At 33.8% G+C, this 24,147-nt stretch overlaps 1 protein-coding gene across 5 annotated transcripts in view; it reads left to right on the forward strand.

Annotated features, from left to right (window-relative positions):
* The window catches only part of LOC140441291 (uncharacterized), a 345,941-nt gene that overhangs the window by 102,624 nt on the left and 219,170 nt on the right, over nt 1–24,147 (forward strand). The window contains exon 2 of one of the 5 annotated variants that reach the window (XM_072531916.1): nt 15,218–15,263. The exons of the other annotated variants lie outside the window; for them this stretch is intronic. Within the exon in view, the coding sequence (XP_072388017.1) occupies nt 15,218–15,263 (46 nt within the window). The remainder of the gene's footprint in view (nt 1–15,217; nt 15,264–24,147) is intronic. 5 annotated transcript variants of the gene reach the window in all.

The raw sequence follows: 24,147 nt of genomic DNA on the forward strand, positions 1-24,147 counted from the left end.
ATATGGTAGTTAAATTAAGAGAGCTTCTATCAAGATTCAAATTTTTAAAACAATTTTTAGGAATAACTCATTTATGAATTCTTTATTATGTACTTACTTATACAATCTCAACTTACCTATGGCCTTTTAGGATGGGATGGAATACGAAATAATTTCTTGCATTCTATGAATATTATTCAGAAGTAGCTAACTAGAATTATTTATGAGAAAAAGTTAAGATATTCTAGCGAGCCAATTTTAAACTATACGTAAATTATTCTGTTATACTCCATTCGCTTAGCTAGGGCATATTTTGACAGATTCATTGTCGGAAACCTACAACACAACAATTCCTACTTCTCCGTATTAATAGCTCAAGTATACTACTATTGCAGACTTCTTTCTTTGAAAAAAGCAGAATTATTCTAAATAGTGGAAGTGTATACTAAACCCATAACATTTTGGGTAGTATATATTTAAAATATATATTTTAGTTGTTATAATTTAACATAACTATTTATTATATATGGTGCAAACAAATAAATATTGATTGTCGGTAATTTGTAAAGTTCTAATTTATATACTATTTAGTTTGTTTACTATTAATATTGGCTATAAGTACGTGTGCTTGGTTGTATAGTAATTTCCAGCCACTTCGAGTCTGTCAAAAAGTAACTAACTTCGCAAAAAAATAATTACTAAATTCACTAGACAGTTCGGACTGGAGATAGCGAACCGAGTATACAAAATCCTTATACATATACATGACAAAAATATAATAATAAACTTTAACAATCATACCCATCAAACTAGGAATAAGGAATAATGTAATTTTACCTAAATGTAATAAATCCATACTTCAGAGATATTGTTACGATAAACATGACTCATGCCTAAACTGTAAACATGTTTTTCTAATAAGAATTTTCTAGTAGTTTCCCCTACGATAAAACCGGTCTTCTTTCCATGTCGTTCGAGAGAGTTAAGGGGTCAGCACAGGTCAACATCCATCCGCTTCGAAGGGACTCCAGAACAACGGTTGATAAATATATATAGAGGATGTTTCATTGTGTGAGTTAGTCTGAATAATAATATCGAGTCGAGTTTTGAAATGTAGCGCGCGTATTGTCGGGAATATAAATTGTAGTAAATGTTGTAAATAAATTATATAATTATAGTGTAAAATAAATTACTGTAATATTGTATAAATAAAGACTTTAATAAACGAAGTGTTAGAACATTTTTATAATAAATAAAGTAAATAAATTAGACTAATAAACTCAGTTCAATATGTTGGTTACATAGGTGAACAACGGTGAAATTATCCTTAACTCTCAAGGCATATTTCTATAATATTCTTTACAGGTTTAAATTGGGAGATATTGTTCCTCATACAATAAACGACAATAAAACTCCCTTTGTGCCCTTTGTCACCACCACCATACAACAAGCTATATTGGTTTTAGTGCAGTACACTTTTTTCATGCGATCTTTTCTCTTGAAGTGGCAAACACAAAAAGTAGTTAAAGCTACATCATTATTCTTTCGTGTTCCGTGAACTCGTCGGGTTGTAATATTTATAAATTTCAGATGTTATTTAATGCTGTAATATAGCTGTAATTTTAATCTTAAAATATTTAAAACCATATGCCTTTTCCCAAGTGACCTACATATGTTCGTCCTAGAAGAAGACCAAAGCAGACAAAAAAAACATTTGCAATTAGCCATAACTGCTTAAATTCTCGTCATCCGGAGCTTATTTATCATTCATCAAGCGTATGATTAAATTGAAATAGAGACCAGAATTATAGACCTATTCAGAATTATTCATGATATGTTAGTCGAGTAAAAGATATTTACAAGATTATGTAAAAGTCAACTACTCTTCACTAATAAAGTAAAAAACATGCGGAATGGCTTAATTCTACAATAAATAAACTTTATTAAGAATTGTATATCACCTAAATATACTGTAGCGAGATTAAAAAAACGAGCGGTTCGAATTTATATAAATATATTTATTTATAAGTTTACAGTTCGACAGTATCTTAACAACTAAACTCTACTCATAACAGCGTTACATATATATACCAAAAGTATTGTTCTAGAATCATCTTGAGTATTCCCACCTCTAATTCGTTGTTTGACGAGTCGACCTCTCCCGCGCTCGATACATTTGTCGAAAATTCTCTGCGCTTTCGAGATGCAACCGTTACATGGGCCGAATGCATGTTCGTAACACTGCTCCCCTCTTAGATCTGAGCGTCCCGATCAGCAACTCTATATGTAGGCCCAGGATGGCGGAATCTACAGGACTCTCCAGCTCTCCATGAACCCCTCAAGAAGAAATAACAATCTACAGACTTTGAAGGACACGATCTCTTCGGGTTAATACAACACACAGTAATTTGTACGCCGGTTTCTCGGAAGATTACTTCAAGTATGCTTCTGACAATCTTCCAGTCCAGATTTTCTAGTGCATGGCCTATCTTGGGTAAGGCCAAATTCTTGATTTCATAATTGCACACAATTTTCTTCAAATTAGTTAGAGCACGCCATATATCCTCGTAGGTTGCCCTGCCTGTATGCAACTTCCTTGTTACCATATACAGCAAAGATCGAGAACCATCTTCTAATCTCAGTACTCTTCCAACTTTAGGCTGCTGGTTTTTTAACTCGTCCAAACGACCGAATTTCTTATAAAATACGGATGAGATTCCTTTAGTCATCTCAAGATCTTAGGCAACACAGGGGGCTAGAGAGACGTTATGCGGAACACTAAAAAGATCCTGCTGAACTTCTGTGGTAACGCCGAATCTAGCACTCTTTCTCTCGGCATAATTTGACATAAATTCATTAAAGCTTGGTCGCTGGTCATCTTTGATCTCATGTTGAAGGGTTCGTGCTTCTTCTGTTTCATTTGAGCCAGCATAAGGTGCAAGACGATTTATGTGAACTACTTTTGGTTTACCTTTCGGTAACTTCTTAATTCGGTATATTACGTCATTTATTCTCTTTTTAATTTCATACGGACCTTCCCATTGTCTTTGCAATTTAGGAGACAAGCCTCGACGACGTTGTGGATTATAAAGCCAATCAAGAGCACCTACTTCATAGCTTTCATTCTTGCATCGAGAATCATATTGATCTTTCATTCTGTCACTGGCTAACTGGATGTGTTGTTGGGCAAGTTCTCTTCTATCTTCATTAAAACTGCTTCTTCTGTTGATTGAAAATGGAATGTCTCTGGGTCATCTCCATTCTTGTTAAGAACATTCTTCAGTCGTTCTTGGAGGATCTTCTTGGACCCGCTGCAGTCTTCATGGCGTTCTTCTAGTTGCTCACGCAACAGTTTTACTAAAAGTTGTACTAGCAGCATCTTTGGTCAGGCACACACGTATTTTTTAAATGTTCTTGTTTTTACAAATATCACTACCTAATGACGCGGATGTTCCCGACGAACAATACTTTTCAAAATTTCAAAAGTCACTGCTGAATTTATTTTTAACACCAAACCCCACACCTGACACCACTGCAGCAAGATTAAATAAAACGAGCGCTTCGAATTTTTATAAATATATTTATTTATAAGTTTACAGTTCGATAATATCTTAACAACTAAACTCTACTCATAACAGCGTTACATATACATACCAAAACTATTGTTCTAGAATCATCTTGAGTATTCCCACCTCTAATTCGTTGTTTGACGAGTCGACCTCTCCCGCGCTCGATACATTTGGCGAAAGTTCTCGGCGCTTTCGAGATGCAACCGTTACATGGGCCACTTCGAATGCATGTTCGTAACAATACCGTAATACCAAAAATAAAAGAAAAAAGTTTAAACAAATACTTACTATAACAGGATAGCATTAAGCGTTTTCCCTGGGTTTTCTTATAATTTATAGTGGAATTAATAACAAAATCAGGGTGCAGTTTGTTTATATTCATATTTTATTATTTTAGGAACATATAAAATAGAAGCAAAATTAATAACCTTTGAATACTTACTTATTTTCCTGTCCGGAACATATATCCTATCAATCATAAAATTCATTTTTTTACATTTTTTTTACACCAGTACTTATTTGATCAGGTTGTTGCACGAAAAAAAATCATCAAGTATTCACCCACTCCAGTCATCAGAGATGCAAGTAATTAAGCTAAATAAGAAAAGAAAGAATCCATTCAATTTTTATTGTACATATCACTTAAGATCTAATTTTATGTTGGTATTTATTTCGAATATATTTTTATTTAAATTAAATCTGGGTTTAACTGAGACTGTTGTCTAAAAGAGCTACCCGTCACATGATAAAATTTAAATCTGTCTATTTTCAAGGATTTTTGAGTTATCAGTTGGCGCTACCCACCTAAAGCATTAACCCAATAAATATTGAGTTATAGTTAGTCAGTTGAATCGTTGTTTATTTACTTAATCCCAAACCAAATAGCCTATACATAATTATATAATATTTATCTATATCCAATTTAATTTCAAATATAATATCACTTCTCATAACCTTATTTATCTTCACCGGATTCTGCCTAAGAGTAGTACCCTTTTTCACGTTTCTACCATAATAACCCTTAACTTGCTTAAAAACCAATTTTAATATCAAATCCTCACATATTACACTTTTACAAATTTATGTTTTCTATTATTCCAAAAGATCAAAGCTCATTGTTATATCTTGCCCAATTTATTTTAATAAATCTTATAAAAACACTCAGGGGGCGAAATTGGGGCAGGAGAAGCAGCGAAAGCAGTAATCAATCCGTTATTAAAAAATAAATAAATAAAAACACTCAGTACATAACTTAGATTCTGAGGTTCTTTAACCAAGATGTTCTTCTTCTTCCTGGACCTCGTTTTCCAAATATTTTTCCTTGCAGGATGGCTTGAAGGAGAGCATATCTGGATTCATTTCGCATAATATGTCCGAAGAACTGTAACTTTCGAGATTTGATGGTGGTCAGTACCTCTTGGTTCTTATTCATTTTTCTCCTCCTCATTTGTGACTCGGTCAGTCCATGGGATCTTAAGCATTCTCCGATATAGCCACATCTCAAATGCTTCCAGTTTTCTGCACATATCTTTGTTCAAGGTCCACGATTCAACACCATAAAAAAGGACAGAGAAGACGTAGCATCGCAGCATTCTTACTTTTGTATCAAGAGAGAGGTTTTGACTCTTGAAGGAGGCCCCCATCCGATTGAAGGTGGATCTAGCTTTTCCGATACGTACTCTAATTTCCTGGTTGTTGGTCCATTCTTCATTTATTATGGTGCCGAGGTAGTTATAGTGCGTCACTCTTTCTATAGGGGATTGGTTGACGTAGAGTTGACCTTCTGTTATCATTTTCTTGCTAATTATCATAAGCTTTGTCTTCTTAACGTTTATATTGAGTCCACATTGTTGACCATAATACGTGATTTTGTTCATAAGAACTTCTAAGTTGTCCGCAAATACTATGGTGCCATCTGCATATCTGATGTTGTTTAGCCGGTAACCATTTAGTAGAATACCTTTTTCAGTTTCGTGCAAATGTTCGATAAATATTCTCTCAGAGTACAGATTGAAGATTAGAGGAGACAAAATACAGCCTTGCCTCACTCCACGGATGATTTTCACATAGTCAGTGTGTTCACCTTCAACTCTGAGATTTGCTGTTGCTGTCTGATTCCAGTAAAGATTTCTAATTATTTTCAGATCTTGATTGTTAATTCCTGTTTCTTTTAGTATTTGCATCATCTTGGCGTGCTGTACTCGATCAAACGCTTTCTCGTAATCAACCAGACATGCGTATACGTCACAGTTGACGTCTCTGCATCTCTGGAATAAGACTTGTACTGAGAACAAAGCCTCTCTAGTCCCAACAGCATTTGTGAACCCGAACTGGTTGGGAGAAATTTGACTTCCACACAGCTTGTAGATTCTCTTATGAATTATCTTTAGGGACAATTTTGTGAGATGATTCATAAGGCTTATAGTACGGTAATCTTCAAGTGCAATAAACTCAGATTTCAGCCATTATGTTGGTATTTCTCCAGAGGTGTATATGTTGTTGAATATCTTTGCGATTATTGCTATTGATTCGTTGTCCATTAGTTTGAGTAGTTCTGCTTGTATATTATCAGGGCCTGCTGCTTTACCATCCTTTAACTGTGTTATTGCGGTATAAAATTCCTGCTGTAATATTCTGGGTCCATCATTTACCTCTTCTTCTAGCTCAAAGGTGTTATCTGTTTGGTCTTCAAATAGTTTTTCTAGGTATTCTTTTCACGTTCTTATTTTACTCTGTTTGTCCAAGATGAAGTTTCCGTCAGAATCAGTTATATTTCCTTTCTGCCTTTGTCTTAGTCCCCCTGTGAGTTCTTTAACTTTCCTATGTACATTGTGACTATCGTACTTTGACTGCAGAGTCTCAGTTTCTTCGCATCTTTCCCTTGCTTCTTTTTCTTTCGCTTCTCTGATTTTCGTTCTTGTTAATATATTTATGGTTTTATATTTGTCTGGGTCATTTTTGGCTTCTCTTCTCTCGTCCATTAGTTTCAGAATCTCATTTGTCATCCATGATTTTTTCTTCATTAATCTATCTGTCTTTAAACGTTTATCCTTTACATTTTGACTATTTCTGTAATATGTTTGATCGTTTGTTCTTCTTTTGATTCGTCTCTAATTACAGTCACTTGCTCGTTTAACGTGGCTTGGATCCTTGTATCAAGGTCTTTCAGCATACGTAGGTCGTATGATTGTGCTTTTCTTTTCTGCACTGTTTTGAGTTTGACTCGAAATACTCCCACCAGTGAAATTTGTATTTCTCCAGAATCTGGCCATCTCATTTCTGCTATTCCCATGATTTCAATCTGCATTCTCTTCATCCCCTATAGTGTATTGTGGATTTTCCTGCTTTGTATAAAGTTTTGACATTCTTTCTGCACTTCAATTTATTATCTTTTGGTAAACTCAAAACTGTCCTCCCCGGAGACCCGATCGGAGAACTTACTCCGGAATTTATTTTAGTATTGAGCATTGCCATGATTGATTGACTAGGGCGTATTGCTGTGGATCTTTAATGGAGTGTTTGTCCTACCTGTGATTCCCCATCCTGATACCGTTGATCAAATCTTTGGTTCATCCGCCTTCGAGGCCGATTTCACAACCTCAGGACAAAAGAGTGCCCTACCACTTACCAACTCATCCGCCCGAAGCCGTTGGTCAGTAAGTGGGGGATTGCTTATACCGGCAATTGTTATTGTCGATAATGTCCATTACTATGCTCTCACGAAATTGCAAAAAAAAAATCGGTTGCCTGTAAAGTCGGTTTTACGGGCGAAGATTTTACGTGACAACGTCTTTTTCTCGGTAGAATATTTATTGATATGAATATTATTAAATTATTAAATCTAACAATTAATCAATCAATCATAGTTTACGATAATGAAATATTAGTGTACAATTATTTACCTTTATTGTTGTAGTTGTTGTAAATGACGAATCTACTCACGAATTGAAGACAAATCTCACGATCTCACGATTAAGGTCTTACATCTTAAGATTTTTAAATTTTTTTTAAATTTCAAGTGTTTCTAATAAAATGCATGGGAGGAAATCAGCTTTTTTTAGATTGTCACCTTGAAATATCCATAAATTGACTGTATTTTTGTATCAAAGTGGGCTACTCCAATTAACTCAATTAATATACACAAAATAATATAAACAAAGCTTAAAAGGTTCTTTATGCTTTGAAAGTGGTTTATAAACAACTGAATTGTAATGTATATTTTACCGCCTTTAATAAATATGAAGTATAGACTAAATTTTGTGTAAAGAACAAACATTCAACAGACCTAATAGTAAAAACATATTGATTTAAGTGTGAATTTGAGATAATGTGCTGACAAAATGTTAAATCCTAAGAAAACAAAATTATGTTTTTATGTATATTCATTATACTTAATACTCTTGGGTAAAATACCTCATATCATATATGTCTTTAGACACAGTTAATAATTTTCATTGAAGTTTAAACTATAAAGAATGTTTACAATCATTGCTCAATATTAAATGGATAAATCCATAGCAATATTATAAAAGAATATAGGTCCCTAGGTAATTTCCTAAAATTATATCTGATACTGGTGGTTCCCCCTAAAATAGGACACTGTAAGCACTCCACATTTTCACTACAGACACAGCTGACGATACTTTCAACGATTTTCAACTTTAGCGATTCAACGCGCCTAATTCTCTAGTGCCGCGCGCAGCAGACCGATCATGTTTGAGTGGGAGAGAGACGCAAGGCATTCGCCGGTCCGGCGGGCCTCTCTCTCGTTCGGTGACTCACTGTAACAGACGTGAGCGGGCGTTACACTTTTTCTTAAATGACTCCGAGCCACAACCTAATTTAAGACGTTGTCACGTCAAAAGAAGTTTTCTTATTCGATGCTCTCTTGTAGATGTAAAAGCTGTTCCAAATGCATATGTGTAATGCATGGAAAAAAAATTTTCTATACCACCGAAGTGTTTTTCTTGGTACCGAGTAATATGACATCTGGTCTACTCGATCTATCCCAGACATGTGCTTATTGTAGTTAAGCACACAATCGGGTTTAATTTTCGTAGCACCTCGTTCACAAACAACCTCAGTCATAACGTGCTTGTGCTTTGCGCTGATCATTCTGACACCACGCTTATCTTTTTATTTAGTAGCCAATACGGGCCCTTTACGTTTCCATGCAGCATCTCCTTTCTTTAGCTTCTTTTTTAACGTGTCCTGTAACTGGGTTTCCAGTTCTGTCTTCTCGTAGAGTTCCAACAACTTGTGTTTTCTCCTTGAATAGGGTTTCCGCCAATTCTACGCCGTTGTAGAAATTATCCATGTATAAAACATGACCTTTTCCGAAATAATCCTTTGTCAACTCTTTGATAATATCTACCGTTTTCAAGGTACCTCTTCCGGTATATACAATAATATTTAATATATCCATAGTGTGTAGTGAGTTCGTATAGTTTAATTCCATACTTGTGACGTTTACTGGCTATATATGGTCGAAAGATGAGACGCCACGCCACCAGATCATGGCCTCATCAATGGAGAGCTCTCTATTAGGATATAGACAGTTTTGTATATTTTTTAGAACTGCGTCCAAAACAGTCCGAATCTTGTAAAGACGATTCTCAGTATTAACATCAGTATGGTCTACGAATAGTAGCATTTTTAAAATCCCTAAAAATCTATCGCGGGCCATAATTTTCTCAAAAACAGGGTGGTAGTAAATACTTTCCCAGTTCCAGTGTTTGACAAGGGGGGGAAACTTTGCGATGCCTTCCAAATCACACAAACCTAACAAATCTGTTTCGAAGGAAATCAATTTAGCATTTTCTAGCTTCTAGCTTATTGTGTATTGGTGCTCTAAGTTTAATTCTTCATAATATTGTTCACTAGATATGTGTTAGAGTAAGCTCCTGAACTAATGTAATATTAAAGATTTGAAAAGGGAAAAATTTTGATTTTTAGGTTATGTTAGTTCTTGTCAAACTGTTAGATGTAAGCACATATTTTGTTAATATTCTCAGGCGTATTATTTAATCAACTTTTTACTAATCGATCGTCGTCGTCGGGTTGTTTTATTCATCAATATGGTACAATGTTTTACATTGGACAATTGGGAATGCGTCGATCAAGAAAACAAGTGGTAGAAAAAACAAGAAATCTTCCTATAAAATTTTGAGATTTTATAAACTTGTTTAGCTAAAATATGTGCCTAATTTAATTGCTTAAATGCAAAAAAATTGTATTTTCTCACAAACTTGTTTTACTAAATTTATTGGCAACTGTAATTAATTCAATAATTAAAAGAAATTGAACATTGGAACTAGACGATGTTATAATTTTGTGAAACAACGTCTGCTTGTTTGTTTGTTTTTTAAAATTATCAAATAAATGGCACAAAGTTCCATATTTAATATTTCAATTTAAACTGTTGATGATTTTAGTTTATGATTCCTGGTCTATAAATTCTATTAAAAGACTCTCTCTGCCTCGAGAGTATTGTACTGACCCATTTAATGTCAGCATTCTATTTATCAATGTACTATAGTTCCTTATTGAATGCTTGTCATGTTTGCAATCCAAGGCATTAACGTTGTCACCCTGCGTTTAAGTGAAATATAAAAGTATCGTTAGTCACAAATTTTCTTTGTCAGTATGTAAAAATAGAAAATATCACAGGAAATCTATTTTTTTCTTGTAAAGATAAACGTTGCGTATCTTTTGGAAATTTTTTATTCTAAATTTATTCTTTTTTTCTAAGAATTCATTATTATCATCAATTTTATCAATTTAATGCTTTGTTAAATATAAAATGTAGGCCTAAAGTTTCCTCTCCAACTATTTTCTAAACTACAATGAAACTTCTCCATAACGGACACCAACGTGGGAAAATAATTGTCCGTTGTGTAGAGTTATCGCTTAATCAATTGAAATAAAAAAGAGGTTTCGATTTGCTTGATCTTTAATTATACATTTTCATACATATTTGCGTAAGCATATACACAAATAAAATACTAATGTAAAAAGGTAGGTATTACTTCTTAAAAAAATCATCAATTTTGATTTATTTTTTGTTTTGAACATTATTTTTCACAATTTCTGAGTCAACATTTAGAATTACATCAGATATTTTTTGACTTACTCTTGCATCACCTTTATATATAAAAAATAATTTTAATTCTCTTAATTTTAGGTAAGCATCATTTAACTTACTTACAGTGTTGTAGTAAGTTCTAGTTCATCGTCACTCTTATTGTCGGAAACATTGGACACCTGTTGGTTTTCTTTAAAATCATTAACACAACTAGCTAGGTTTACTTCAGGATTTTTCTTCAGTAAAGCTGCATTAATCTCTAGGTAGTTCAAACAATTTTCAACTCCATGACTTTCGCAAAAGGTTGTCGATGGCAAATCATCTTCCAGGTCTTGTAGCTTCAGATTTTCCACAACTTCTTCTCCATTACTATCGTTTTTTAAAAAACTGCACCTACTGGAACGCCACAATCCAAATTAACGCGTTGGCAATCGTTATGAACGTGTAGTTTTAAGTGACCATCATGCCTAGACATAAGTTGGATATTGATGAATTAATTGCAAATGTGCATAAATACTTTACCATGGAAAGAGACAATGGTGGACCTTTAAAGTCATTATTATATATAAATCAACGCGGTATGTGACGCACTCAGGATAAGTGAAAGTAAGCTAAAAACTGTAACGAAGACTGTCAGAGATTTTCAAGAAGATCTTACTATAACTGAGTAAGATCAAGAATACAAGAAAACAGCTCGTAAACATTCTAGGAGCATTTGATGTAGAAAAAATTGAAACTCGCAATATTTTGTATAAAATTCGTGAAAACAATCAACATGTTAGTTTAGATACTTTACTGGCCAAAATAAGGAAAAGACAAGTTTCTGAAATTAAGAAGACTAGCCTTTGGAAAGTATTGGGAGATTTAGGATTTAAAATCAAAAAAGAAAATAATAGGTTATTTTTATGCGAAATGAGTAGTGTGGTTCACAAAAAAATTAAATTTTTTAGAGAATATACTAGACTTAAATCTGAAAATGCAACATTCGTATACTTAGATGTGACATGGATATTTGTAAAGGGTGGAATTAAAAGAATTTGGCAAGACGACAACATAAAATCAATAAAACACACAGATAGCGAAGGCAAAAGACACATCATTCTTCATGCAGGAGGAAAAGAATGCTTTAGAGAAAACGCAGATTTGATTTTTTCTTCAAAATCAAAATCTGCTGATTACCATGAAAACATGAATGCAGATATGTTTGTTAAATGGCTTGAGGAGAAACTGTTACCTAGTCTGAGTGAATCAATTATAGTTTTCGATAATGTACCTTACCATTCGGAGATTTTAAAGAAACAACCAAAACAGTCGTGGAACGTACCGAGGATAAAAAATTGGTTAGTTAAAAATAATATCAATTTTCCGGAATACGCCTTCAAATCAGAGTTACTGTAAATTTAGAAACGTAATGAAAAACCAACAGTTTATATAGTTGACCAAATTGTATCAAGTTATGGACATCAAGTACTACGGTTCCCGTCGGTTATTTCATATGATTAAAAATAAGTAGGCTACGACAATGAATTTGACGGGGAGTTCATATTGTTTATTTATTGACAGCAGTCAAAACATTGTTAAGAAGTGTTATATTATAATTCGAATTGAAGAGTGCACTTTTTTTAATAGATATTAATATTGGTATTATTAGTAATTAATTATCAGTATTAATAATTCGTGATGAGTATATCAAATGCAGAATTGTATGATATGATTGGAGTTTATTTCAAATGTCACCAAAATGCCGCTATTGCCTCACGTGTATATTCTGTAAGATATCCTGACAGGAGACATTATGACAAAGAAGTATTTGAAAGAAAAGCAAGAAGATTAAGAGAAACTGGTAGTTTTCATCGTCCTTGTTTTAAACGACGTAGTAGAGGTATGACCGAAGATAATTCAATCAATGTTCTTGCTTTAATTTAACAGAATCCACATATAAGTAGTCGGCAAATCTCACTCAAAACTACTTTTCCAAGGATTTTAAAACATCACAGGTTGGTTTTTCATATTATAAAGTGAACGTTTAGGTCAGAAACTTGGAATACCCTTTAAATTTTAGATTAAACTGTTATTTTAATATTCTGATAAAAACGGCAACACGGCGCTTTTATCCTTTTATCCGTTTCTTAAAAATACTTATGCACGATTTATCTTGTGAAAAAATTGTGGATTTTTCAAGATTTTTTGAGTTTTAGTAAATATAGTGGTTTCTTTTTCAGAAAAAAATTGTTGTTTTTTAGACTGCATCCTTATCATGTAGTTCTCCACCTAACTTTACATGACAGAGATATTAATGCAAGGCTGGATTACTGCAATTGGATGTTACGTCTGCTAGAAGAACAACCGCATCATGTCAAAGATTTTGTGGACAGACCAGGCTACGTTTAATAGTGCGGGTGGTGTTAATCTGCATAATATGCATTATTGGGCTGAAGAAAATCCGCACTGGATACATGAAGTGCAGATTCAAGGTAGATGGAGTCTTAATGTTTTGTGTGGTATAGTTGATGGAAAGATCGTAGGTCCATATTTCTTTGATAGAACTTTAAATGGCGAAACATATTTGGATTTTCTGGAAAATGAGTTGCCTGTTTTAATGGAAGATATTTCCTTACAAACAAGAAGAGATATGATATTACAACATGACGGGTGTCCTGCGCACTTTTCCAGATGAAAATAGAGAGATTTTTCCAGAAATAAATGGATTGGAAGGGGAAGTATATTTTCATGGCCAGCTAGATCTCCACACTTAACATGTCTGGACTTTTATCTGTGTGGAAGATTGAAGGACTTAGTGTACCAAACTCGACCAACCACTCGAGACGACATGAAACAGCGCATTATAAACGCAATTAATAGTATATTAACAGCTGAGATTGAAGCAGCTGTTATGTCTACGCGCGAAAGATTACATCTTTCTGTGGACAATGATGAAAAACAATTTGAACATTTAATTGGATATTAAGTTTTAATGATCGAGATATTTGTATGCTCTTTCACATATTTAATTTGAAGTTATAATAAAAGGTGAGTCAATATTATACTTACTTATGTTTATGCGTTTTTATTCATATCTCGAGTTCGACAAAAGCTATCAACACGCGGTTTGCGCCAGTTTGTTACGAATTTATTCCAGTTCCATTATAATTTACAATAAATAGGTGTTTCCATTAAACAATTTGAAGAAAAACGAATTTTAATTTTTTCTATTCGAAAGTACCCTCTACCCATGACAATTAAAACTAAATACAATTGTTTTATAGTAGATGTAAATTAAATCATCCACACTCTTTCTAATGACACTAATTTCGTTAAAATCCTTTGATCCAAACCAAAGTTATAGGTTTTTATCCACAAATATTTTTCCACTCTCCCCCACCCTTTATTTGAAAACATAAAAAAAGTACTTGAACAACTTTGTGCGGAATTTAGGCCTCTTTCTAGTTTACTTATTTAACACTTGGTATAATTGGGCATATTTCACAAAAACCTGGTCTAACGATTTTTTTTCTCCTAAAGTTATAACATGAATAGTTTCTGATATATAGCCGAGAAATCGGCTTATTGGACCACCCGGTACATATTTGGATTTTCGGAGCCCCAATTGTAATTTTTTAATCGCTTTTACCTGACTGTCTGTTGTTGGCAGGTAAAACTACATTAATTTTTTAAAAAAACTGAAGGAAAATTTTGTCCGGAGTCGTTGTGAAGAGGGTCCGTTGTTCGGAGGTGTCTTCCTATTTACCCACATATGAAATGTTCGGTTTCCTAAAAACTGTCCATTCAGCAGAGGTTTCCGTTGTGGAGAGGTGTCTGTTAACAGAAGTTTTACTTATAAAAGTTGTTAAAAAACGTTTGGGTAGTTAATAAAAAGGCAGTTGCTCATAGTTTATATTAATGTTTAAATGATGTAATTAAAAAAAAAATGGCGGATAGGCGTCGTTTTTTTAAATTATTTGAAATGAGATCATATGACAAGTAATGCATTATTGAAAAGCTCTTGTGTCTCCCAGTACATTTTCCCAAAAGGCTTATATGTTAATTTATTCTTTTAGTCAATACATAACCAATATATCTGTCAACATTTAACAAAATGTGAAAAACTAGAAAATAAATTGATCTATTCAACTAAACGTGAAAAACTAGAAAAATTAATATATCTTTTCAAGCCTTTTCTATAAAATCTAAAGTCGACTAAGTTATAGTTTTTTTTTCGCTGTTGAATATTGAACGGTCATACGCCATTTTATAACGTAGCCAAAAGCCAATGCAACTATTGCGAAACATATTGACAATAATCCTTTTTGACTAATACTGTTTGTTGTAATTTTTTCTTTTAGCTTTTTGGTATTGTGTGTTATATTTTCATGTCATTCCTTTTATTTTTTATTTTTATTTAACTTTTTATGCCATAATTCTTGGTTTTATTGAGGTAGTTTGTTTTGTATTACCTCAGAAAACAGCATCTTGAATCACCATCATCATTCTAATAAAGATCTTTGTACAAGAAAAAATATACGAAATGTATTACTACAGACACAAAAAATGTTATATCCATTAATAATTCTAGTTTTTTTTTCAGGTAAGTACAGTTTAGATTTCCAATACCCTTCTGACACTATTTTTTGGTAAGTATAATAAGTAGTAGCAGTATTTGATTGTACTTATTTACAGTATACTAATATGCTTTAAAGTTATGTGGTATAGTTTAGGAAGAACATAAGGTCTAGCTTTGTTACCTCTGTTTTTTTCCTAGGTAATAATACCCCTTTTCCCGTGGTCTACTTAGTCAGTGGTTAGTCACCCTGAATGACCCTTGGGCGTGAAAAGTTGTTTTTTCCCTTCCCTAACTTTGATTGTTCGATTAGGTTCGTAATAGTCTTGGTACATGGTAGGGTAGGTTTACTTACTTACTTAATCAGTAGACCCATTTGTACCTTTCGGTGTTGGGCCGTTTAAATACAATTAATTAAATAACAATATTTGACAGTCTTCTGAGGTGTCCTAGCTCTTAACGAACTTTCTCCATTCCTTCCTATTGGATGCCATCTGTGTTGCTTCCTGCCAAGTCTTACCCTTAGTCTGCAGTATCTGCGAGATGTCACTGTTCCATTCTTTAATGGGTCTTCCTCTTCTGTTCTTCCCTATTGGTTTGGCGTCCCACACTCTTTTTACCTGTCTATTATTGTCCATCCGGGTTAGTTGTCCGAACCATGCCAATTTTTTCTCCTTGATTGACTCGAGTATCGGTTTGATTTTGAGTCTTTCTCTTATTTCTTCATTTCTGATTCTATCAGTTCTTTTTACTCCTATCGTTCTTCTGGGTATTTCATCTCTGCTGCCTGAATTCTACTCTGATGTCTTTTGTTTAATATCCAATTTTCTGCTCCATATGTCACTGTAGGTCTATATATTGTTTTGTATATTGTTATCTTGGTCTTTGTTGATATTTCTTTGTTATTAAGGAATTTTAGTGCTTGGAATAGTTTTCCTGTGTTTTCCATTCTGTTGTTAAGATCGCCCTCGATGTCTCCTTTGTTGTTGATTACTGTTCCTAAGTATTTGTATAAATTTGTCTGTATTATTTTTTGTTGGTCTATCATTACTTCTATCTGATCTTCCGTCCCTTGTTTCCTTGATATTTTTATTATCTGAGTCTTCTCTTTGTTTACGTTTAAGTTGTATTTGATTGCTTCTAGGTTCCATTTCTCTAAGTTGTATTTCAGTTTTTCTGCAGTTTCCGCAAGTAATACTATGTCGTCTGCAAATATACACATCTCAGCATTTATCATTTGCATTCTGTTCCAACCGATGCAGTATCTCTTGAATGTTTTCTTACATTGTTTCACTATCTCATCTATTACATTTATGAATAGCACTGGGCTGAGACTTCCCCCTTGTCTAACTCCTTGAGTTGTTTCAAATGGTTCTGACTGTATATTTAACATTCTTACTGTATTTGTTGTTTTCATGTATATACTCTTTGTTGCTTCTACAAGTTCTTCACTTACTTGTTTCTTCTTCAGCCTTTCCCATATATCTTTTCTTATGACTAAGTCGAATGCTTTTTCCATGTCTATAAAGCTCAGATATATTTCTTTATTTTTCAGGGTAGGTTTTGTTAGGCGTTAATTTTAAGAAATGTGGCTGGCTAAACGGGCACATCTCCCAAAGGTAAAAAAAATACATACTGGACCATATGTAAAAAAGTCATAAAAGAACAGCTAATGAGGTGATTGAGACTGTTAAGAGAAAACGAAATGAATATTGGTTTGACGAATGTTATACCTAAGATACGAACAAAGAGCAGTAAAAAGACAATCGCAAGAAGGGTATAAAATGCCGAGAAAGAAAGAGAAGTTACATAGAACATACAAGAAGTGAAATGCAAGAACTGGAAACTTAACAACTGACCAGAGATGAGAAAATTCTTCCAGTTACTAAAAAAGTGCAAAAACAGTTTATACTTATACTAACAATGTGTAGAAGTAAAGACGGAGCAGTAATAAATGACGAAGAAGAAATCCTGAGAAGATGCGAAGAAAATTTCACGAATAAATAAGTCCAATAACAAAATAATAGAAATTTCTACTCAAAACATCAACGACCACAGATAGAAAAAGAATGGCGACTCGAAATTTTTGAATCGATTTTTCTAGATGTGTAGAGGGAGGTCTCCAAAGCTTTTCTCACCCAAACCTTTTTGTATTATAATATTGGATTAAAAATGTGACGTCAATAGAATGAAATATCTATTTTACAACTTTTTTATCTCTTCTTAGCAAAACTACTTTAGTATTCGTTAGCAAAACTAACATTTTTTAAATCTAATTTTTAATTTTTACTTATATTAGTTTATTATTACCTTTTTATTAGAAACAGAAAAGATATTAATTTAATTTAAAAAGTATTCAAAATGACCTCCTTCCGGTATACATGCTTTACATGGTTTCAAAAATGATTACCGAATATTTAAAAAAATTAAATGTCTCTCGAAATGCATTAGCAGCTTCAAAAATCCATTGAATTAAGATCTGGACTGAGCGAAGCCCATTCAATTGGCGCATCGGGCTCCTTTCCTATCCAACGTGCTGGATATTGTTGAAATGCTCCAACCTTGTCGCTAGAATGGTGTGGAGCACGATCTTGCAAACACCACATATTTTTTCTGATCGCTAACGGGACATGTTCCAATTTGAAATAGAGATCATTTTATAAAAATGATAAATAATTTTGTGCGTTTAAATTATTGGGAAGAAATACTGGCCCTACCAAATAATTACTGACAATTCCAGCCCACACGTTTACTTTCAAAATACTCTGATTGTGACTCACTTTGTTACCATTAGGATTTACGTCGGCCCCGACATGAGTATTGGGATAATTAGTGACTCCATTTCTTGTGAAGATTGATTCGACGGTGAATAACATATTCTGTAGGTATAAGGTTTACATCCCGTCTATTTTCTTCTAAAAGCCAATCACAATTTTTATACGTTTCTGTGTTGGGATGATCTTGTGGAAGTAATTCTTAAACTGCTGTTACATCGAAGAGGTGAAGTAACTGTTTTCCATACTATCAGGCGTTATACCCCTATATCAGCAGCTATGACCCTCATGCTTGTCTCTGGTTACTCATCAATACGGTCCAGAAAAGCATCATCTGTGAAATCAAATCTTAACTGTCTTTTTCCTTTTAATATTTTATTATTTTAGTTATAGTATATTTTACATTTAAAAAAGTGGCGTATCTTCTAAATTATTTCATTCCATTGATCGTCCAATTTTTAATCCAATATTGTACCTACTACAAAAAGTTGGGGGTTGGAGACATCTAGAAAAATCCAGAAAAAATATTTGAGCTCTTTCTGTTTTATTGGCCATGGCATGCTAACACATACTGGTAGTATAAATTTTCATAAAAAGTTTTAAAGCGTCTTTGAGCAATATAAATAAAATCTGTTTTATTTCGTAACATTAACACCTCGTAACTTTTTCTAGGTGCCCTTTTTTGCATGTAGGTAAGTTAGGCCAAATCGACTTATTTTCATCACTAAATCCCAATCTTTTTGTGACGCTGTATTATAGTAAACGAATTCATTCTGTGAATCTTAAGGCGGGTACACATTTGCGAGCAGAACTGTTCGCGAACCGTACGCGTACAGATCGTTGAAAAATATTCTACATCGTACTGATCGCATACTTATCTCGATCCATGGAAAGCGACAAACCAACAACGAACACACATATGTGCGAAATGATTCATTTTATTTATAATTTGGGTACTGATTATGTTTCTGATTATGTTTCTGTTTTTGCTTGTTTAACAATAATCAGTTTACTGTTTTCTCACGTCTCTAGGGACACGTCATATTCATTTAATTTGTAATTAGGGTATTTATTACGTCACGTTTCTAGCTTCATGTTCAGTCAACAAAATATTTTATATCACAAACTATTTCAAAGTAGTACAAAATTTAAACCAATTAAACTAAAAACCGCGAACTCAACGTCAAAATGCGTACACATTTTGGAGACGTAGGGGAGACTGGTGTCATTTGTAACAAGAGTGATATTGGCGCAATCATTTGAGATAAATCAAAACGCACTAATATGCATAGACGGATATCTGCCTCACACCACCGACTGTAGTTTCAGAGTTGGCCGTAACCTACTGCACAAGTTAGAGTCACTTGTTTCTATCATCATCATAAAAGTAAATTTTAGTTGCGCCACAAATTGTTGATTTTTAACATCTTTACCTCCGTTTACTGTAGCTAACTTTTTCTATGAAGGGCATAATATATACAAAAATCATCTTTCTTATTTATAGGTTAACTTGGTGTCGATTGTAACACACACTGCGGTGTCGTTTCTAACATGTTACAATTTATACCTATTATACTATTATTTAATAGAGTTTAATTATTTTCTATGGAATATTTTGGTCATGTGATGAGAGGGAAAAAGTACCGATTGTTCCAGTTAATTATCCAAGGAAAGATTCAGGGCAAACGAAGCGTGGGGAGACGACGTATATCTTGGCTGCGCAATTTAAGAGACTGGTTCCAGTGCACATTTAACCAATTATTGGGGTTAACACCAATAGTTATTTATGACGAAGCAGCTAGGAAGGAAATAGATACTAACCAATCTATTAGAAAAGTGACTAAAGATTATGGTATGTGTCACGATTCTTTATATCGCTATGTTAAATCGTTAGCTGAAAACTCACAATCTCTGGTTGGATACAATCCTCACAACAGAGTATTTAATGACGAAATGGAGTTACAGCTTGCTAAATACTGCGAAACTGCTGTATATTTGTATTTCGGACTTACCACAAAAGATTTACGCAAGTTAGCTTTTCAATTTGCAAAGTGTAACAGACTGCCCTGCCCAGAAAAATTGGACACGACTGAACGTGCAAGTGAAGATTGGCTTATTGCATTCATGCGACGAAATTCAAATTTAAGTCTTTGTACACCTCAAGCTACTAGCCCTTCACGAGCAATGAATTTTAGTAAAGAAAATGTAAACGTTTTTAATAAATTGTCAACTAAATTAGACAGATATCATTTTGAGCCTTACAAGCTATCCAAAGTTATGGCTAGAAAAAAAACTAAGCAAGTGGGGAATACCGTACCTCCAATGTTCGTCTTCACACGGTTACGTTTTCAAGACCACTTTATTAGAGATGGACCAGTTGAGTGTATAGGAACTGGAAATAAGTCTGGATGGACGCAAGATAATGAATTTCTTGTTATTACGAAACACGTAAAATCAAGTGAAGCCAATAAAGTGCTTGTATTGCTAGACAACCACTAGTCTCATATTTCAATTTCTCTGATTGAATTTTGGAGAGCTAATTTCATTACTCCACTTTCATTTCTGCCGCACACTTCACATAGGCTTAAACCTTTAGATAATAAATCAGTGGGTGAAAAACAATGCTGAAAAAAGAATGACTATACGATTGGTCTTCAATTATGAGAACATCATTTCCTTTGACCACTATGCCTGTCAATATTCTTGCTGGTTTCTCCTGCACTGGTATTTGGCCTGTCAATCAAGATATTTTCCAACGATAGTGATTTTACTGCATCAACTCATAGACCGTAACTCATAGACCTCTATATGAAGAAACCATAGAAATTAATCAACCTGAACCACCTACAGTTCAAGACAACAGTCACTTGAAAAGTCAACCGGGTCCATCCACTACCTTGTCACCTAAAATACACACTATTCCGTCAGCCAAGCCTAATAATCCAGCTGTATTTATTTCGCCTCAAGATATTAAGCCACTGCCGAAAGCATATCTAACCAAACTCAAAAAAGAAGGAAGAACGAGACGAAAGACAGCTATATTCTGACTGATACACCAGAGAAGATGTTGATTGAAGAAGAAAATTCGAAGAAAAGGGACACCTTCAAGCGTAAAGTTCAGGTTGAACATAATCTAAAGACAAAATCTTTGCAATTAAAGAAAAATATCAAAAAGAGAAAAGCAGCCCTGAAAGCAACCGAAAAAGAGTCTTCCAATGAGGAAGTTTTGTGCTTGGTATGCGGTGGTCCATATTCATCAAGCTCCGAAGATTGGTGGTTAGTACAATGTCGAGAATGTAATCATGTTACCCATTTAAACTGTATAAACAAAAGCCCATTATACATTTGCTTTAATTGTAAATCTGACTGTGATTAGTGTTTTCTCTTTAAAAATATGTTACCAGAATTTGTTATTGGTTTTATTTCGAACGCTTACACATATTCTTTTCTGTCATTGTAGTATTAAATATATTTTTTACTACTTTCTATTTAATTTATTTACTCTATGGGTTAATTTCTCTAACAATCAACACCAGCAATCATTTCTGTAATACTTAACCAGCTTTTGAGCCAAAGATACTGTGTAATAGACTCCCTAGTATAGGCTAGAATAAATTAAAAATTTCAAAAACTTCAACTGACTCAAAAAAACAATTTGTGAGATTTGTAACAACCCACACCAGTCTCCCCCACACACACGAAAGGCACAATCGAAAATGTTAAATCAAAACAGCATTTGCTTGTTTAACAAAAATAAAAATATGTACAATAATCAGTTTACTGTTTTCTCACGTCTCTCTAGGATGGAACACGTCACTCACACAATGTCGATTTGATAAGACTTTAGATAAGATAAGAGACAATAAAAATGTTCGCTGCGTCTATTAGTAAGCGCCGTCCAAACTGAAAGCCGAGCTTCCTTTGAAGTCGTGAAATAAACCGCAACAATTTGGTTCGCGACGAGTCACGATGAAACAGTACGCAAGCGGTTTTTTCTGCCGTACACATTAACGAATATAGCGCTCACAAACGGTTCGCGAACAGTTCTGCTCGCAAATGTGTACCCGCCTTTACAATACACTTTCTGGATTACAACTATTAAGAACTAAAACAGGATTGCTTTTCACCTCTTTCTTCGTACTATTTTTTCTTAGCTTCTCTTTTCTTCCCTTTTCGTATTTGTGCGTATTGTGCGTGACGTTGTATATACGTTTCTAGCGGGTTTTTCATTTTTCCATAGGTGCGAGTAGTTTTAGTCATTTATTTCTTTTTAGATACTGTCACATCACATTTAACATTTGTCTTAGAAAGAAATAATATGATATTTAATTTAATTTTTTTAATAAGTTGTCTATTACACGATTAAATATACGATTTTACGTATTCTCTATATAATTTTTCTTGTTTGAAGATTATGTTTCATAATTCCATTTGGCAACACGCGAAGCCGAATTCCTGTATTTCCGCCCTATTAGAAACAGCGTCCGTGATATAAGATTTACCCTAAATTTAACTTTTCCAATAATAACACAAAACCATGAACCTTGTCTTAACCTCGCTATTCGTCATTCGTCATGCAAAATGTGAGAGCGTCGAATATGAATCAACTGCAAATTATCCGAAACTCCCTACCAGGAGAGTGCTTATTGGAATTCGTCGATGTTTTGCTCTCGGTTTAAAAAATTCGTGGGAGAGTGGACACAAAGATGTGACAAGCTGTGCAATTCGGAAATTCGGATACATCAGTTTAAAAGTATTACGAGGAGTGAACTTTATGTTCTGACTTTTTGTTATCTAAACTATCAGGTATTCTTGTTTTTTATATACCAAATAGAAGTAAAAACCAGCAATAAGTAATGGCAAAAATATTCCATTGTGTAAGATGAATACACAGGCATTATCAGGCACTACGACAGTATTTTTGATTATTTTACGTAAAAAACTTCTTCTTCTTCTTCCTTCTTGTATGTAGGATTTAAAGCCTGTTTCTTCTTCAATATTGGCCTCCTAAATTGTTTAAATTATCGCACCATCTTTTTCTTGGTCTGGCAATACTTCTCTCTTATCCTCGGCCACTCTACTAATGTGTTCGTTCCACTCCTGTTTCCGCTTTGTCACCCATCCATTTATGTCTGCTATATTGTATGCTCTTATGTTTTCGCTTTTCTCCCTATCCAACGGACTTTTCCCTGATATTTGTCGAAGTATTTTAATCTCTATTGTTTCTAGTAGTCGTCTCGTTTTAGATGTGTCAGGTCTTGTCTCCGCCGTGTATGTTAATATAGGTCTAGTTGCTAGTTTATAGATTCTTGTTTTTGTGTCTTGTCTTAGGTGTTTGTCCTTCTAGATTGTGTCATTAAGCTTTGTTGTCGTACTTCTTCTTCAACACCTCCGTAACTAGATATGTCTATTCCCAGATATCTAAACATTGTTTCCTGCTTTATTAGTTTTCCATTAATTTCGATTTTACGTCGTAGTGGGTATTTAGATGTTGTCATACATTTGGTTTTTTCTGCTGATATTATCATATTATATTTCTTGACAGTTGTATTGAAGATGTGTGTTAATCTTTGGAGCTAGTCTTATCTCTCGATGATTAATGCGGCGTCGTCAACATAACGTAATATTTGGATTTCTTTGTTCCCCATTCTGTAACCATCGCCTTCACGTACTGCTTGTACTATTTTGTCCATTATTATATTAAAGAGAACTGGGCTTAATGAGTCACCCTGTCTAACTCCGCTTTGTACTGGTATACACTGTGTTAGTTTTCCATTTATCTTTATGTAGTATGTATGTATCCTGTATTCGATTATGGAAGTAGATGTTTTTGATAGTTTAAGTAGTATTTGATAGTAGTATAATATTGATTTTTATGTTTCTTTTATACAGTAGGTGTAAGACGTCTTCGACTTGGATGCGATCGAAATCCTTTGTCAGGTCTATGAAACATAGATATGCTGGTTTATTGTACTCGATGGCCTTTTCTGTGATGATTTGTCTTAGTACAAATACGGCGTCTAGCAGGATCTTCCAGATCTGAATCATTTGTGTTCATCTGATAAAGTTGTTAGTTTATTGATTTTGTTGGTTAGGACTTTTGTGGTAAGCTTAAGTGGACTTATGATACCTCTATAATTGTTGAGGTCTTCTTTATCTCCTTTCTTGAACATTGGTATCATT

The sequence above is a fragment of the Diabrotica undecimpunctata genome, chromosome 5 (genome assembly GCF_040954645.1).
Source record: "Diabrotica undecimpunctata isolate CICGRU chromosome 5, icDiaUnde3, whole genome shotgun sequence".
Taxonomy (NCBI): Eukaryota; Metazoa; Arthropoda; class Insecta; order Coleoptera; family Chrysomelidae; genus Diabrotica; species Diabrotica undecimpunctata.